Below are 16,143 nucleotides of genomic sequence, written 5' to 3'. Positions count from 1 at the left end.
GGCTTTGTGCAGGAGAGGTCATGCCTTACAAACCTGATGAGTTTTTTGAGGAGGGGATGAAGACGATTGATGAGGGTGGGGCAGTGGATGCGTGGATGTTAGTAAAGCTTTCGATAAGGTCCCTCATGGTAGGCTGATCCAGAAGATTAAGGCACATGGGATCTATGGTGCCCTGGTGGGATTGGATTTTAAATTGGCTTGGTCATAGAGGGTAGTGGTGGAGAGGTGTTACTCTGACTGGAGGTCTGTGACCAGTGGTGTTCCTCAAGGATCAATGCTGAGACCTCTGTTATTTGTGATATATATACATATATACTATATATAAATGATTTGGATGAAAATGTAGGTTGGCTGATTAGTAAGTTTGTAGATGATGCAAAAATTGGCAGAATTGTGGGTGGTAAGAAAGGTTGTCAAAGAATTTGCGCAAGATAGGAACCAGTTGGAAATATGGGCAGTGAAATGGCAGATAGAATTTAATCTTGATAATTGTGAGGTGTTGCACTTTGGGAGGGGAAAGGACACAGTAAATGGCCGGACCCTTAGGAGCATTGAAGTACAGAGGAATCTTGGGGTGCATGTCCATAGCTCCCTGAAAGTGGCAACACAAGTAGATAGAGTTGTAAAGAAGATGTACAGCATGTTTGCCTTCATCAGTCAGGGTGTTGAGTATAAAAGTTGGGAAGTCAATCTGCAGCTGTATAAAACCTTGGTTAGACCACATTTAGAGTATTATGTGCAGTTCTGGTCACCCCTTTACCAGAAGGATGTGGAGGCTTTGGAGCGGGTGCAGAAGATGTTAACTGGGATGTTGACTGGATTACAGAGTATTAGCTATAAGGAGAAATTGGACAAACTTGGATTGATTTCTCTGGAGTGTCGGAGGCTGAGGGGAGACCTGATAGAAGTATATAAATTTATGAGAGGTAAAGGGTGGATAATCAGAGTGTTTTTCCCAGGGTGGAAATGTTAAATCCTAGAGGGCATAATTGTAACTTGAGAGGGGGAAACTTAAAGGAGATTTCCAAGGCAAGGTTTTTACACAGAGAGTGGTAGGTGCCTGGAATGCACTGCCAGGGGAAGTGGCAGAAGCAGACACAACAGCAATGTTTAAGATGCATTTAAACAAGCACGTGAACAGGCAGGGATTGGAGGGATATAGACCATGTGCAGGTAGATGGGATTAGTTTTGATTGGTATCTTGGTTGGCACAGACATTGTGGGCTGAAGGGCCTTTTCCTGTGGTGTACTGTCCTATGTTCTATGTTCTATCAAGATTAAATTCCATCTGCCATTGCTCTGCCCATCTTACCAATTGATCAATACCATCCTATAGTATACAACTATCCTCAATATAAACAACTATTCTCAATATAAATAGCACCAGCAATCTTCATGTCATCTGCAAACCTACTTATTAATCACATTTTCTGCATTCACCTACAAATCGTTAATGTATATAACATACAGTAAGGGTTCTAGTGGAGACACAAGAGACTGCAGATGCTGGAATTTGGAGCAACAAACAATCTGCTGGAGAAACACAGCGGGTTGAGCAGTGAGAGGAAAGAAATTGTCGACATTTTGGGTCAAAAAGACCTTTTCTTTATTTTCCCTCTTCCCCCCTTTCCCCCCGTCTCCCTCTCCTTCTGATCCTCTGGTCCTCCCATTTTTGTCCCTCTTCCCATCCTTCCCCCAGCCCCCCTTCACCCATACTTGTACCCTTCCCCCTCCTGGCTCCACCTACCCACTTCACACACAGGGATTCCCCCCCACCCTCCATCTGATTCCAACAGTCATTCACCTCTCCTTTCTCCTCTAATAGCTCCCATTCTCACCACCTTTACTTACCTGAATCCAACTGTGGTGGTAGTTGGTATTCCTGCTTATCTCCCTCCAGCAGCTTCACACTCCCCTCCCCCCACCTTGCTCCACCTGTTGTTTTTTCTCTTTTTCCTCTCTCTCTATCTGCCTCCATCTATCATTTTGCCACAGTCTTCCAACTCCACCCCCCTACCTGGCACTCGCCTCCCCTACCTGGCACCATCTGCCTGTCACCTTACACCCCTCCTCTGTCTACTAATCCTTTAACATTCTTTCTTACTACTCCCCTTCTCTCGATGCTGGCCATCTCCCCTCTCCACTCTCAGTCCTGATGCAGGGTTTCGATCTAAAGCGTCAACAATTTCTTTCCTCCCACAGATGCTGCTTGACCCGCTGTGTTCCTCCAGCAGATTGCATGTTGCTCCACTAAGGGTTCCAACACTGGTCCTGTGGTACACCGCTGGTCACAGGCTTTTAATCACAAAATAACTCTTTATCATCACTGTCTGCTCCTGTTACCAAGCCAAATTTGGATCCAATTTGCCAACTTGCCTTGGATCCCATGGGCTGTAACCTTTTGGCCTACATGGGATCTTGTCAAAGGGCTCACTGAAGTCCATGTAGACTACATCAACTGCTCTGCCATCATCAATACACTTTGTTATTTGTTTTTATTTACAGCGTAGTAACATGCCTTTCCGGCCCAACAAGTCTGTGCCACCCATTTTAGACCCCTATTAACCTACCCGTACGTCTTTAGAATGTGGGACGAAACCGGAGCACCTGGAGGAAACCCACGCAGACACGGGAGAACGTACAAACTCCTTACAGACAGCGACGGGAATCGAACCCCGATTGCTGGCACTGTAATAACGTCGCGCTAACCGCTACACTACCGTGCTGCTACGTTACTGTGCCGTATCTCTTTGAAAAATTCCATCAGATTGTTCAGACAGGATCTCCCCCTAACTGAGCCTTCTGGACTATCTTTGATTAGTCCTTGCCTTGCCAAGCATAGATCAACCCTGTCCCACAGAACTTTTTTCAATAATTCCCCTACTAGACGTTAGACTCACTGGCCTGTAATTACCTGGCTTTTCCCTGCTACCCTTCTTGAATAAAGGGACCACATTTACAGTCCCCTGGTCACCTGGCTCCTCACCTGTGGCCAGGAAAGAATTAAAAATCTCTGTCTGGACCCCCGGAATCTCCTCTCATGTCTTTCATAGAAGCCTGAGATACATCTCATCAGGTCCTGGGCACTTATCCACCTTTAAGCTCGCTGAGATATCTAATACCTATTTTTTTAACATATTCAGAATTTCACCATTTCCTTTTCTGAATTCTTCAACAACAATGTTCTTGTCCTTGGTGAATTCAAATGAAAAGTATCGATTTAAGACCTCTTACATTCTTTGGTTCCTTGCACAGATTACCTCTTTGGTCCCTAATGGGCCCTACTCCCTCCCTGGTTACCTTCTTGTTCTTAATATACTAATTTAATTCTTTGGGATTTTCTATAATCATATTCATCAGTGATATTTTGTGCCCCCACTTTGCCCTCCTAATTTCTGTTTTAAGGACTGCCTACACTTTCCATACTCCTGAAGGGCCTCTCTTCTATTCAGTATTGGTACTGGTATTGGTTTATTATTGTCACTTGTACCAAGGTACGGTGAAAAACTTGTCTTGCATACCAATCGTACAGGTCAATTCATTACACAGTAGTACAGAGTGCATTGAGGTAGTACAGGTAAAAACAATAACTGAGTACAGAGTAAAGTGTCACAACTACAGAGAAAGTGCATTGCAGGTAGACAATAAGGTGCAAGGTTATAACAAGGTAGATTGTGAGGTCAAGAGTCCATCTCAATGTATAAGGCTGTTCAATAGTCTTATCACAGTGGGATAGTAGCTGTCCTTGAGCCTGGTGGTATGTGCCCTCAGGCTCCTGTATCTTCTGCCTGATGGGAGAGGAGAGGAGTGGAGGGGAGAGGACAGAAGAGAGAATGACCCAGGTGGGTGGGGTCTTTGATTATGTTTGCTGCTTTACCAAGGCAGTGAGAGATATAGACAGAGTCCATGGAGTCCGGTTTCTGTGATGCGCTGGGCTGTATCCACAACTCTCTGCAGTTTCTTGCGGTCCTGGGCAGAGCAGTTGCCGTAACCAAGCTGTGATGCATCCAGATAGGAGGCTTTCTATGGTGCATCAATAAAAATTCGGTACACCAAACCTGCCATATGCTTCCTTTATTTTCATTATCCAACCCTTGATATTCCTTGATATCCAAGGTTCCTTGGATTTGCTGCCCTTACCTTTCACCTTCACAGGAATTTGTTGGCCTGGACTCTCAGTGTTCAGTTTTTAAATGCTTGGCCCTTGTCAAATGTAGATTTATCTGCAAGTAATTGAAATCGTCCTTCCCCTGTTCAGGACTTAATTTCCAGCCTATCCTTATCCACGTCCATAACTACCTTGAACTTACAGATTGATTGTCACTATCTCCAAAATGCTCTCCCACTGACACTAGTGGCACAGTAATACAGCTAGTAGATCCTCTGCCTCACAGCACCAGAGACCCGGATTCAATCCCGACCTCAGGTGCTGTCTGTGTGGAGTTTTCACATTCTCCCTGTGCCCATGTGGGGTTTCTCTGGGTGCTCTGTTTTCCTCACACATCCCAAAGACGTGTAGGTTAATTGGCTGCTGTGAATTACCCCTAGAATGTAGGGGGAGTTGATAAGAATGTGGGGAGGATGAACAAAAATAGGATTAATGTAGGATTGGTGTAAATAGAGTCATAGAGTTACACAGCACAGAAGCAGGCCCTTCAGCCCTACTGGTCCATGCCAACCAAGATGCTCCATCAAGCTAGTCCCATTTGCCAGCATTTGGCCCATAACCTTCCAAACCTTTCCAATCCATGTACCTGTCCAACTGTCTTTTAAAAGTTGTTATGTACCTGCTTCAACCACTTCCTCTGGCGGCTCATTCCACATAGATACCACCCTTTGAGTAAAAAAGTTGCCCCTCAAGTTCCTATTAAATCTTTCCCCTCTCACCTTTAATCTCTCCCCTCTAGTTATTGATTCCCCAACCTCGGAAAAAAGATTGACTGCATCTATCCTATACTCTGCCCCTCATGATTGTACACACATCTATAAGATCACCTCATTCTCCTAAGCTCCAAAGAATAAAGTTCTAGCCTGTTCAACCTCTCCCTATAACTCAGTCCCTTAGGTCCTGAAACATTCTTGTAAGTCTTTTCTGTACTCTTTCCCATTTAATAATATCTTTCCTACAGCGGGATGACCAAAACTGAACACAATACTCCAAGTGTGGCCTCACCAGTGTCCTGTACAACCGCACCATGACCTCCCACCTTTTATACTCAATGCCCTGATTTGTAAAGGCCTGCGAGCCAAAAGCCTTTTTCACCACCCTGTCTACCTGTGGTTCCACCCTAACCATGTACTTGTACTCGAAGGTCCCTCTGTTCACTTTGAAAGTCTTATCTGGATTTAACTTTCCAAAACACTTCACACTCATCCAAATTAAAACCCATTTGCCATTCCTCAGCCCACTTACTCAGCTGATCAAGATCCCCCTGTAATTTTTGACAACCTGCTTCATTGTCCACTAAACTGCCGATTTTAGTGGTTGGGTGGTTGATGATCGGCACAGGCTCAGTGGGCAGAAGAGCCTGTTCCTGTGCTGTATCTCTCTATCACCCTTCAACAACTTGCCCAGTTACGTCCCCTGAGGTTAAGTCCAGTACTACCTCTTTACTACTGACTCAATAACTTTCCCGGAGACACTTTAAAATTTCCACCCCCGCTGAGCCTTTCTCACTCAAGTTAATATTGGGAAAGTTGAAATTCCCTACTTCTAAGAATAATATTCTTACATCTCTCTTTGACTACATATGTGCTCCTGCATCTCCTGCTGACTGTTTGGAGGTATGTGCAACAAAGTGAGATCAACAAACACTCTGTTGGAGGAACTCAGTAGGTCGAGCAGCATCTTTAGGTGGGTGGGTGGGGGGAGGAATTGTTGATGTTTTATGTTGAACCCCTGCATCAGGACTAAGATGGAGAGGGGAGATGGAGGTGGTCAGTATAAAGAAGAGAGGGGAGTGGTGAGGCAGAGGCCAGAGTTGATTGGTGGACTGAGAGGGGAGGGGGTATTGAAGGATGATGGACAGTTTGATCCAGGTAGGAGAGGGAGAGGGGTGGAGTTAGGAGACACAAGAGGTGGAGGCAGACAACCTGGCTCGATCTGCCCGTCATTCTTCAACATGACCATGTTATATATTCTACTATCACAGAGCAGCAGATTACTTGGTTATATATTCCTCTAGGACAGGGTAAAATGTACATTGGCTATATATTTCACCAAAACAAAGTAACACTCAAGTAGTTTATATATTTCACCAGCAGAGGCAAGTGGATCAGATCTTCCACTAGCACAGCATAAACTGCGAGTGAGTTATATTTTTCATTATCACAGGTTTATGGGTAATGGATTATATATTACAACGGATTTATTCAGGAGAGCCTGAAGGGGAGGGAACAAGGAAGGAAAGGGAATCATCAGGGAACATAGAAAAAGATTTGAAACAGAGAGCAAGTGTGAGTCAAGGGAGTATTAGTTATAAAACAAGGAGAATGCAGCAAGTACCACAGACAAATTAGAGAGGAATTTACGTTGATGGTTAAGAGAGAAAGTAAGAACTTACCACAGAGAGAGCAGGGCATATGATACAGGGAGAAAAAAGATGCGCTTGGAAAAGGGATGCAACAACGAGCACATGGAAGAAGTGAGCAGCGACATGATGATTGGATTAAACTGAGCAGGTGATGGAGAGACAGGAAAAAAAGGGACAAACAGAATAGGAAAGATGGAGTGAAGGAAAAAGCACTGGTGAATAGAAGAAACAACGAGAAGGAGAATAAAGTGGGCTGGAAGTAGATAAAGCACACCTGCACACTATCTTGCTTAATCATTAATAATCCATTGGAAATAAATCATGGGTGAAAAATTACAGGCAATAATGTGTATTATTTAAAGTATGCACTTTTCATTTCATGTTATTCCTACATCCCTGCTGTTCATGGTGTAATTAGCTTCACATTTCCCAGCAACAACTACAATAAAAGCCCCATTTACACTTACAAATTAAATCAGTATGAGGCCAGTACTGGAGCAATGTTGTGATTGGAAACCTTTTCATTGTTTGAGAGCTGTTATCAAAGCTAAGGAGCTCCGGGTTCATTCTCGTTTCTTGAACTATCTGTTACAAAAAGCTTAGAACATTTCACAGAGCGAGAGGTTTTAAAAGTCATCGATGTTTATGTTCCACTGCAAATATATTGAGCAGCAAGTCCTGTCTGTAATAGAATGGTGAGAGCATACATTCACTAACAAGCAGATAAACAGATAGGGATTCACAGCCAGGGAGATGTACGCAGGGAGAGAGACTGAAGGGTTGTAATTGGAGGAGGTCATCCAAAGGGAAGTGGCTTTAGGGGGATAATCCGCCCACAGCTGGTTCAGGGAAGGTCATCTTGAGCAATATTGATTTAGCTGCCCATTACACAACCCTCCCAATTTTCACATGCATTGAAGTTCATAGAAATGAAAATCAGGAAAGATCTATTTTTATTCATTAATGAGATGTGGATGATGCTGGCATGGGCAGCATTTATTGCCCATACAAGAGTGAAATCCCTTGCGTATGAAAACCTAGAATAAGAACAAAATATGCTGGAAATATTCAGCAGGTCAGACTACATCTGTGGTGAGAGAAACACTGTTAATGCTTCTGGTGAGTTAACCTTAATTAGATCATTCCCTTCTTCTTAGGCACCACTCAATCAGGGTCCTATCTCGCTCCTGTATGCTGACCCATCACTGCCCATGAGTCATTCAGTGACAGTGGTGTTGTCGGCGAATTTGTATACAGCATTGGAGCTGTTCTTAGTACACAGTAATGTGTGTATAGGGAGTAGAACAGGGAGCTGAGCACACAGCCTTGAGATGCATCTGTGTTGATGGTCAGCAAGGAGGAGATGTTACCAATCCTCACTGATTGAGGTCTGCCAATGAGGGAGTCAAAAATCCGGTTGCAGAGGGAGGTACAGAGGCCCAAGTCTTGAAGTTTGGTGATGTCTGGAGGAGATGATTGTGTTGAATGCCAAGCTATAGTCAATGAACAGCAGCCTAATATACGTGTTCATCTTGTCCAAATGATCCAGAGCAGAGTGAGGAACTAATGGAATCGCATCTGCTGTTGACCTGTTGTGGTGGTAGGCAAACTGAAGCAACTCCAGGTCATCTCTGAGACAGTTGATAACCAACCTCCCAAAGCACTTCATTGCAGTTGATGTAAGTGCTACCGGACAGTGGTCATTGAGGCAGGTCATCAGCTACTGAGATTTGGATAAACTTGATTCAGGATTGTAGTTATCATAGGTTGAACAGCTTTCCATAGGTTCTGAAGATTAGTTCCACTTCTGCAAGAAGTTTGTTGGGGGTAAGAAAGATTGAGGAAAGTGCTGGGACAATGACACAACCTTGTTTGATGCCAGTCTTCACCAAGAACGGATCTGATGTGAGCCCATTGGTTAATATCATGTCTTGCAAGCATAAGATGGAGACAGATTTCTGAAGGACCACCCAGTTTCAGAACCTCTGCTCAGCCTTGAGAAGACCCTCCACTAATGCTGCAATCCTTGTGAATTTTCCTCCATATTCCTGCTGAGTAGACAATTCTAGTATTTAGACCCAACAACAATGAAGGGCCAGGAATGCATTTACAAATCAGAATGGTGTGTCACTTGTTGGGAATTCCATATGGTTCCATTGCCCTGCACCTGCTTCAAGGTAGAAGTAGCCCTAGGTTTGGGAGGAGCTTTGAAGAAACCTTGGTGAGGTGCTGTAGTGCATTTTGGAGATAGTTAATGCTGCTGTCATGTTAAACAGATGGTGGAGAGAGAAAATGCTTAGAATGATGGATAGGGTGCCAATCAAATGGACTGCTTTTTCCTGGATTTTGTTGATCTTCTTTGAGAGCTGTTGAGGTAGGGCTTTTTCAGGCAAGTGGAAAGTATTTTTTGTACCTGGGACTTGTACTTTGTAGGAAAAGCTTTGTCAGGAGTTGATTTCCTCACCACAGGATACCCATCTCCTGACTTTTTCTGCTGATCCAGTTAAGCTTATGGTCAGTGGTGACTTCACTCACCATTACTGCTCCCCCTACCCTCCCCCCAAGATATTGATGCTAGGGGACTTGATGGTGATATTGCTATTGAACTTCTAGGAGAGGTAATTGGGCTGTCTCTTGTTCACAAATGTCATTGCCTGGCATTTGTGTGGCACAGTTGTTGCTTGTCACTTAACAACCCATGTCTGAATATTGACTCAGTCTTGTGTGGAATTGAATATTGTGCAATCATCAACAAGCATTCTCACTTCTCACCTCTTGATGGAAGGAAGGTTGGAAGTATAACTCTGGCCAGTGGAGACATTTCTTCTTGATTTTCTTCAACTTCAGTTTTACTAGTCATTGACCTGAAAGGTAGCCATTGTTTCTCTATCAATTAAAGTTGCTTAATCTGCTATTTCCGTAATTCTGTTCCTATTTCAGCTAAACTTTAATGCCTCACATAGTCACATGCTGTGTTGTTGCTAAGGACTGTTACTCTCCTTACCTCCAGTCTTCACTCATAGATCCATTTTTTGACCAAGGCTGTGATGTCTGTAGCCATGTAGTCACAGTGACCCCAAACTGGACATTGGTGACAAGGTCCAGCTTGGGGTCACTGTGACTACATGGCTACAGACATTGGTGAGTGAGTACAACAACAGCACTATTGATGTCACTCTCCGTCAATTTGCTGATAATTGAGAGTTGACTCATTGGGCAGTAATTACCTGGATTAGATTTATCCTGTTTTCTATATATGTGATATACCCCGTCATCTTTCCTAAAGATGCCATTGTTGTAACTGTGCTGAAACAGCATGGCAAGAGGCACAGTTAGTTCTGGAGTGCAGCTGTTCAGTGTACAACTGGGATGTTGTCTGGTCCCACTGCCTTTTCTGTATCCAAAGTTCTCACCTGTTTCTCAATATCATGTGAAGTGAATCAAATTTGCTGTTTTCTATGATGGTGGTATCTCAGGAAGAGGCCAAGATGGATCACCTACTTGACATTTCTGGCTGTAGATAGCTTCAAACACTCCAGCCTTGATTTTGGCCCTCTTACTGGGCTTCTCAGTCATTGACATTGGATATGTTCCTGGAGCACCCTCCTCTTGTTGGCTGTTCAGTTGTCCACCGCCATGCATGACCAGATGCGATACAACTGCCGTGTTGTGATTGGATCCATTGGTTGTGGGATTGCTTAGGTCTGTCTATTAGGTGCTACATATGATAATTGTTGCATCTTATTTCTAGGTGCGCCTGGATGGTCCTCTGCACTCTTTATTGAACCAGAGTGGGTCTTCTGGCTTGATAGTAATGGTTGAGTGAGGGTTATGTTGGACACAATCTTACAGGTTGTGTTGGTGAACGGTTCTGCTGCTGCTGGTAGTCCAGAGAGCCTTGAGGAAGCCCAGTTTTGAGCTGCCAGATCAGTTCTGATTCTACCCTGTGTAGCAGGATGACAATGCCACACCGCACTTGGAGTATTGTGTTCAATTTTGGTCACCCTGCTATGGGAAAGATGTTATTAAACTAGAAAGAGTGCAGAAAAGATTTACCAGGATGTTGCCAAGACTTGAGGGACTGAGTTGTAGGGAGAGGTTGGACAGGCTAGGACTTTATTCCTTGGAGCATAAGGAGACTTATAGAAGTGTATAAAATCATGAGGACATAGGATGAATGTACTCAGTTTTATCCCAGGGTTGGGGAATCAAAAACTAGAGGGCATAGGTTTAGGGTGAGAATGGAAAGTTTTAATAAGAACCTGAGGAGCACCTTTTTCACCCAGAGAGTGGTCAATATGTGGCATGAGCTGCCAGAGGAAGTGGTTGAGGCAGGTACAATAAAAACTTTTAAAAGACAGTTGGACAGGTACATGGATTGGAGAGGTTTTGTAAGTTATGAGCCAAACTCTGGCAAATGGGAGTAGCTTGGAGCTGCATCTTGGTTGACAAGGACGAGTTGGGCCGAAGGGCCTGTTTCCATATTGTATAACTCTGTGACTCTATAACACACGGGAAGAATGAATGTATATTGCGCACATAGCACTGCAACTGAAAGTTAAAATTTCCTCGTAAGAAGTCCCATCACTAAAGTATGTTTTGGAAATCAGGAGTGCTCCTCTGAACGCAGCGTCAAACCATCCTTCCCATTGGATAAATGGAAAATTATAAATTGTTGAGAGAAATTGATTTACCAGCCGTAACTAATCCTCTCTCAAATACTGATGGATCTTCTGTGTAGTTGCAGCAATTTCCCTGTTTCACAATTCTAACATTTACTTTTTTTTATGTGTGTGTATATGGACGTGGCTAATCTTGCTCTGATAGAATATATCCAATTGTTTACCGTTGTATTTATTGCAGAAGCCACTTTGTTTCCCAAGCTCCAAAGTGTCAACCTGGAAGCCAAGTCAAGGACTCCAAATGTCTCCCATTGAAAGCACAGGAGAAGAAACAGAGTAACGTTCAACAAATACTTCACTGGAAGAATGACAGAGGCCAGGACAAGACTGTTGAACCACAGGGGCTACTAGTACACAGCCATACACCAGAAACTGTTTCTTGTCCTGCACAAACCTCAAACCCTGTCAGTGTGATGCAGCCACCACCAGTAACGGCACTGTCAGAACTGGCTGAGTTCATTGTTGAGTAAAGCCAACACTCAGTCTGAATTCCCCTGACCACCGAACTATCAGTTTCCTGAGAAATAGACCCTGCAACACTAAAAGATGACTGTAGCATAATTGTCACAAACATGGTCACCTGGGAAACTGATAATTACATTTCAAAGTTGGTACATTAAAAGCATAAGCAAGGTCTTTCTTGTGGTATTCTTTTCTGTGTAAGTGTGGAGTGATAGTTATAGAGCAATACAGCATGGATAAAGGACCTTTGGCCCAACCAGTCCATGCCGACCATGTTGTCCACCCAACTAGTCCCAGTTTCCTGCATTTGGCCCATATCTCTCCAAGCCCCGCCCCTCCATGTATCTATCCAGGTGCTTCTTAAATGATACCGTTGTACCTGCCTCAACCACTTCCTCTGGCAGCTCGTTCCATATACTTGCCACCCTCTGCATGGAAAAAGTTGCCCCTGAGGTCCCTTTTAAATCTTTCCCCTCTCACCCTGAACCTATGCTTTGTAGTTTTGGACTCCACTACCCTGGGGAAAAAAGTTGTTACTGTCCACCTTATAATTTTAAACATTTTTATCAGGTCGCCACTCATTCCCCTACATTTCAAGGAATAAATACCTCGCCTGGCCAACCTCTCCCTGTAACTCAAGCCCTCTAGTTCTGGCCACATCCTCATAAATCTTGACTGCACTCTTTCCAGTTTAACCATTCATTCACACAAACCCAATGGAATTAGGAACAGAACAGAAGATGTAGAGGTAAATCTTTCCTAGCTCGCTGATGACTATCATGAGAAAGGTGAGAGATAAAAATTGTGTCCCCCATTCACTGTGCCGAGATTAACAGAAAGAATCACTGGACGGAGGTGAGGGAGGTGGTGTAGGAACAAGTATTGCACCTCCTTTAGTTGCAGGGGAAAGTACCAGGGGGGATGAGGAAGGGTGGGTGGGTGGAGAGGGATGAGCGGACAAGTGAGTCACAGAGAGAGTGGTGCCTGTGGAAAGCAGAAAGGTGGAGGGTGGGGGTAGGGAGGTAGGGAGAGGTGAAGATGTGACTGGTGGTGGGATCCCATTGGAGCTAGTGGAAATGGTGATGGATGATATGCTGGATGCAGAGGCTGGTGAGGTGAAAAGTGAGGACCAAGGGAACTCTCTCTGTTCTGCCGAGGGGAGGAGTGGTTGGGAGCAGAAGTCCAGAAAATAGGGGAATTGTGAGTGAGGGCTGCCTCAATTACGGAAGAGGGGAAGCCACATTTCCTGAAATAAGGAGGACATTTCAGATGTCCTAGAATGGAAGGCCTCATGTGGAGAGCCAATGTGGTGGAGATGGAAAAACTGAGAGAAAGGAATGGTGTCCTTACAGGAGATGGGGTGGAAGGAGGTGTAGTCTAGGTAGCTGTGGGAGTCAGTGGGTTTGTAGTAAATGTCAGTGGGTAGTTTGTCTCCTGAGATGGAGACAGAGAGATCCAGAAAAGTGAGTGAGGTGTCAGAAATGGTCTACCTGAATTTGAGGGTTGGGTGCACGATCACTGAGCCACCCTGCACTACCTGTCATACTTAACAATTCTTTGGAGCACTTTTCATCCACATTTAATAGCAGAACAATTTTCAGGGCAAAATTTATTGCTTTGAGCCACTGCTGCCCACACACTCAACGCTAACAGACCCTGACTTCCTCTTTTTAGTCTCCCAGAGATATCATATAAATGTTTTACAAACAAAACTGGGGCACAAAGTAAAAGTAATGCAGGAAAGTTTGAACATTTTGGGAGATTTCTTCTAATTAGAATCATTGACATTTTCTGTTTCCTGCACTCTTCTTTCACACAGATACAATGTTATACGCTACATGTTTAGGGTTGTCAATGTTCCGGGATAGTCTGAAAACATCCCAAGAACTAAAAATTAATCTACAGGACACTGTTGTGAACAGTGAGCAGGAAATCAGATGGCAATGACCGATCCTTTTGTTTGAAGACTTTAACTTGTCTGTTATAAAATCTTGGAGAAGGGGCAGACCATTTGAGTGGATCGAGACACAGGAGACTGCAGATGCTGGAATTTGGAGCAAAAAACATGAGCTGCTGGAGGAACTCAGCAGGTCAGGCAGTGGACCAGGTTGTCATGGAGAGAGTGGTCCCTGCGGCAAGCAGAAAGGGGTGGGGAGGGGAAGATGTGACTGGTGGTGGGATCACGTCATAGCCTGTGGAAACGTCAAAGGATGACGTGCTGGAACCAGAGGCTGGTGGGGTGAAAGATAAGCACAGAGGGAACTCTATCCCTGTTATATCTGTTGGGGGGACGGGGCAGTGCAGGGAGGACATCTCAGATGCCCTGGAGTAGAAGACCTCATCTCAAGAACAAATGTGGCGGAGATTGAGAAACTGAGAAAACTGGATGGTGTCCTTATAATAGGCAGGATGAGGGGAGATATAGTTGAGATAGCGGTGGGAGTCAGTGGGTTTGTAGTAAATGTCAGTGGATAATTTGCCTTCTGAGATGGAGACAGAGAGATTCAGAAAAAGGAGGGAAGTGTTGGAAATGGTCAAAGTGAATTTGAGATTGCAGGGTAAGTTGGTAGCGAAGATGATGAAATTAGCCAGTTCTGCACGGGTGCAGGAGACAGCACCAATGCAGTCGTCAGTGTAGCAGAGAAGGAGAAGGGGAGAAAAGGTGGACGGTCAGAGATGGAAGGTAATTTGATGGGCACATCCAGATAAAGTTGGCAGTCCTGTGCGAGTATCAGCTCCCTTCCTCTGAGAATTCCCATTTCCAAGTTATTTCCATTTTCATAATTGGACTGTCAATCAACCTAGCTTGCAACCTCAGAACTAAGAGAACCCAGGTTTAAGTTCAAAAGGCTTCTAACTTCCACTCCTGAACAGTGAATGTATGCATTCTGTTTTCTTTGTAGCCATACAGGAAGCCTTAATCATTCATTAATGATACTTGCCTAACCACATCCTGTTGAATGTGCTTTTCTGTCCAATAGTGTCCCAGTTTTAAAATTCATCCATGGCCTTGCCCTCTCGTTCTCCTTTTAACCCTCCAGGCCTGGTGGCCAGAAATTCTTTGATGTCTGGTAACATTGCTCCACAGGTCAGTGAGTGCTTTCTGAGGGTCAGTTGCTGCAATTTCTTGCTGCACATGCATTATCGACTGCATCCTACATAGAAAGTCTTCCCTTCATGTCCTCTGCCAAGATGGAGTGCAGAAAGGGTAACAGATCAGTCCCTGGCCCCAGATGCAGTTTGAACAGGGTGGACGGAATCAAAGGAGAGAAGTTCTATGTTCTATGTTCTAAGTGTCCACTGGCTCAGGACAATAACCAGGAATGGCGTGGAGGGCGGCAATCAGATTCTCAAGAGCTTCTCTGACCTGCAGCTCCTGCAAGATCTCCAGTACAGCCCACAAGGCCAATGTTGTACCTCTCTTTGATGTTTTCGAGGGCACTTTCACTTGGTGGGCTCCAAGAGCCTGTCACAGCTGCAATACACATCCTTTCTTGGAGGAGGGTGGGCTGGCTTTAAGTAGTGCAAGCTAGTGCCTCTCATATTGGTTGTCTGACCCGCTGAGATCCTCCAGCGTTTTGTGTGTTGCTGTCTTTTCACAACCGCAGGGTGCCCCAGTGAAATACTTTTGTACTGTGGTCTCACACAATTTGAGTGCACACACTATGGTTGCATCCTGTCAATAGACAGCATGGTTTTGTGTTCACAGAAATGAGCAGACTGCATAGAGTTCTGTTCCATTTAATGGGCACGAGTTTATCATGTGTTGTGATCCTACTGGTCATTCTGGAGGGCTGTGGGATTTAACCCCCAGTGATTTCACAATTCTAAACTGGAAAGTTGCTTTTCCAACTGCACAAAGGGATTTAGTTTGTGAAGTCTTGTGAAGTTCTAGATTCATTCTGTCTGAGCTGACATGGTGATGTAACAGAAACAGAACCAACACCACTTTGATTTTCATCTATTTAGAAGTGATGCAACACACGTGGCCACTGATGCCAACTGAAGACTATTACTGAAAGCAGAGAGTAAGCAGGTAACAATGTTAGTTAGCAGGTGTTCTGCAATTAAGATCCTTTTTATTAAGGACAAAGCCACCCTTATTATAGTACTCTTTAATGAAGTGTTATTACCCATAAAAAGGCTGATTTGTACGCCCACACAAATTGGATTCAGATGTCACTCAAAGAAAATTGGTGATAGGCACATACTGCATATTATTTCTTGGAAGGAATTTAAAGCAACAGAATAACAAAGGATCCTGCCTGAGATTTCTCAGCTGCGTTGTGGGTACAGGCACCATTTAGTGTTTCACTAAATATGTATGTACATTTCTATCATAAATATAGGGAACAACATCAGAATTGGGAAGATATGTTTATCAGGAAGGACTGTAAAGGCTGGGTTCTCATCTTCATAAAGTAATGGATTGATGATGAGTGGATTGTGAAGCAATTTGATGGGAT

At 44.2% G+C, this 16,143-nt stretch overlaps 1 protein-coding gene across 2 annotated transcripts in view; it reads left to right on the top strand.

Annotated features, from left to right (window-relative positions):
- Positions 1-11,791, top strand: part of LOC127573564 (uncharacterized) — a 108,906-nt gene extending 97,115 nt beyond the window's left edge. For both annotated transcript variants that reach the window (XM_052021925.1, XM_052021917.1), the window contains exon 6: positions 11,397-11,791. In XM_052021925.1, the coding sequence (XP_051877885.1) occupies positions 11,397-11,685 (289 nt within the window). In that variant the 3' untranslated portion in view covers positions 11,686-11,791. The remainder of the gene's footprint in view (positions 1-11,396) is intronic.
- The last annotated feature ends 4,352 nt before the right edge of the window (positions 11,792-16,143 follow it).

This window comes from Pristis pectinata, chromosome 1 (genome assembly GCF_009764475.1).
Source record: "Pristis pectinata isolate sPriPec2 chromosome 1, sPriPec2.1.pri, whole genome shotgun sequence".
Classification (NCBI taxonomy): domain Eukaryota; kingdom Metazoa; phylum Chordata; class Chondrichthyes; order Rhinopristiformes; family Pristidae; genus Pristis; species Pristis pectinata.
Note: the sequence above shows the minus strand (reverse complement) of the source record. Positions and strands in the feature narration are given on the sequence as shown.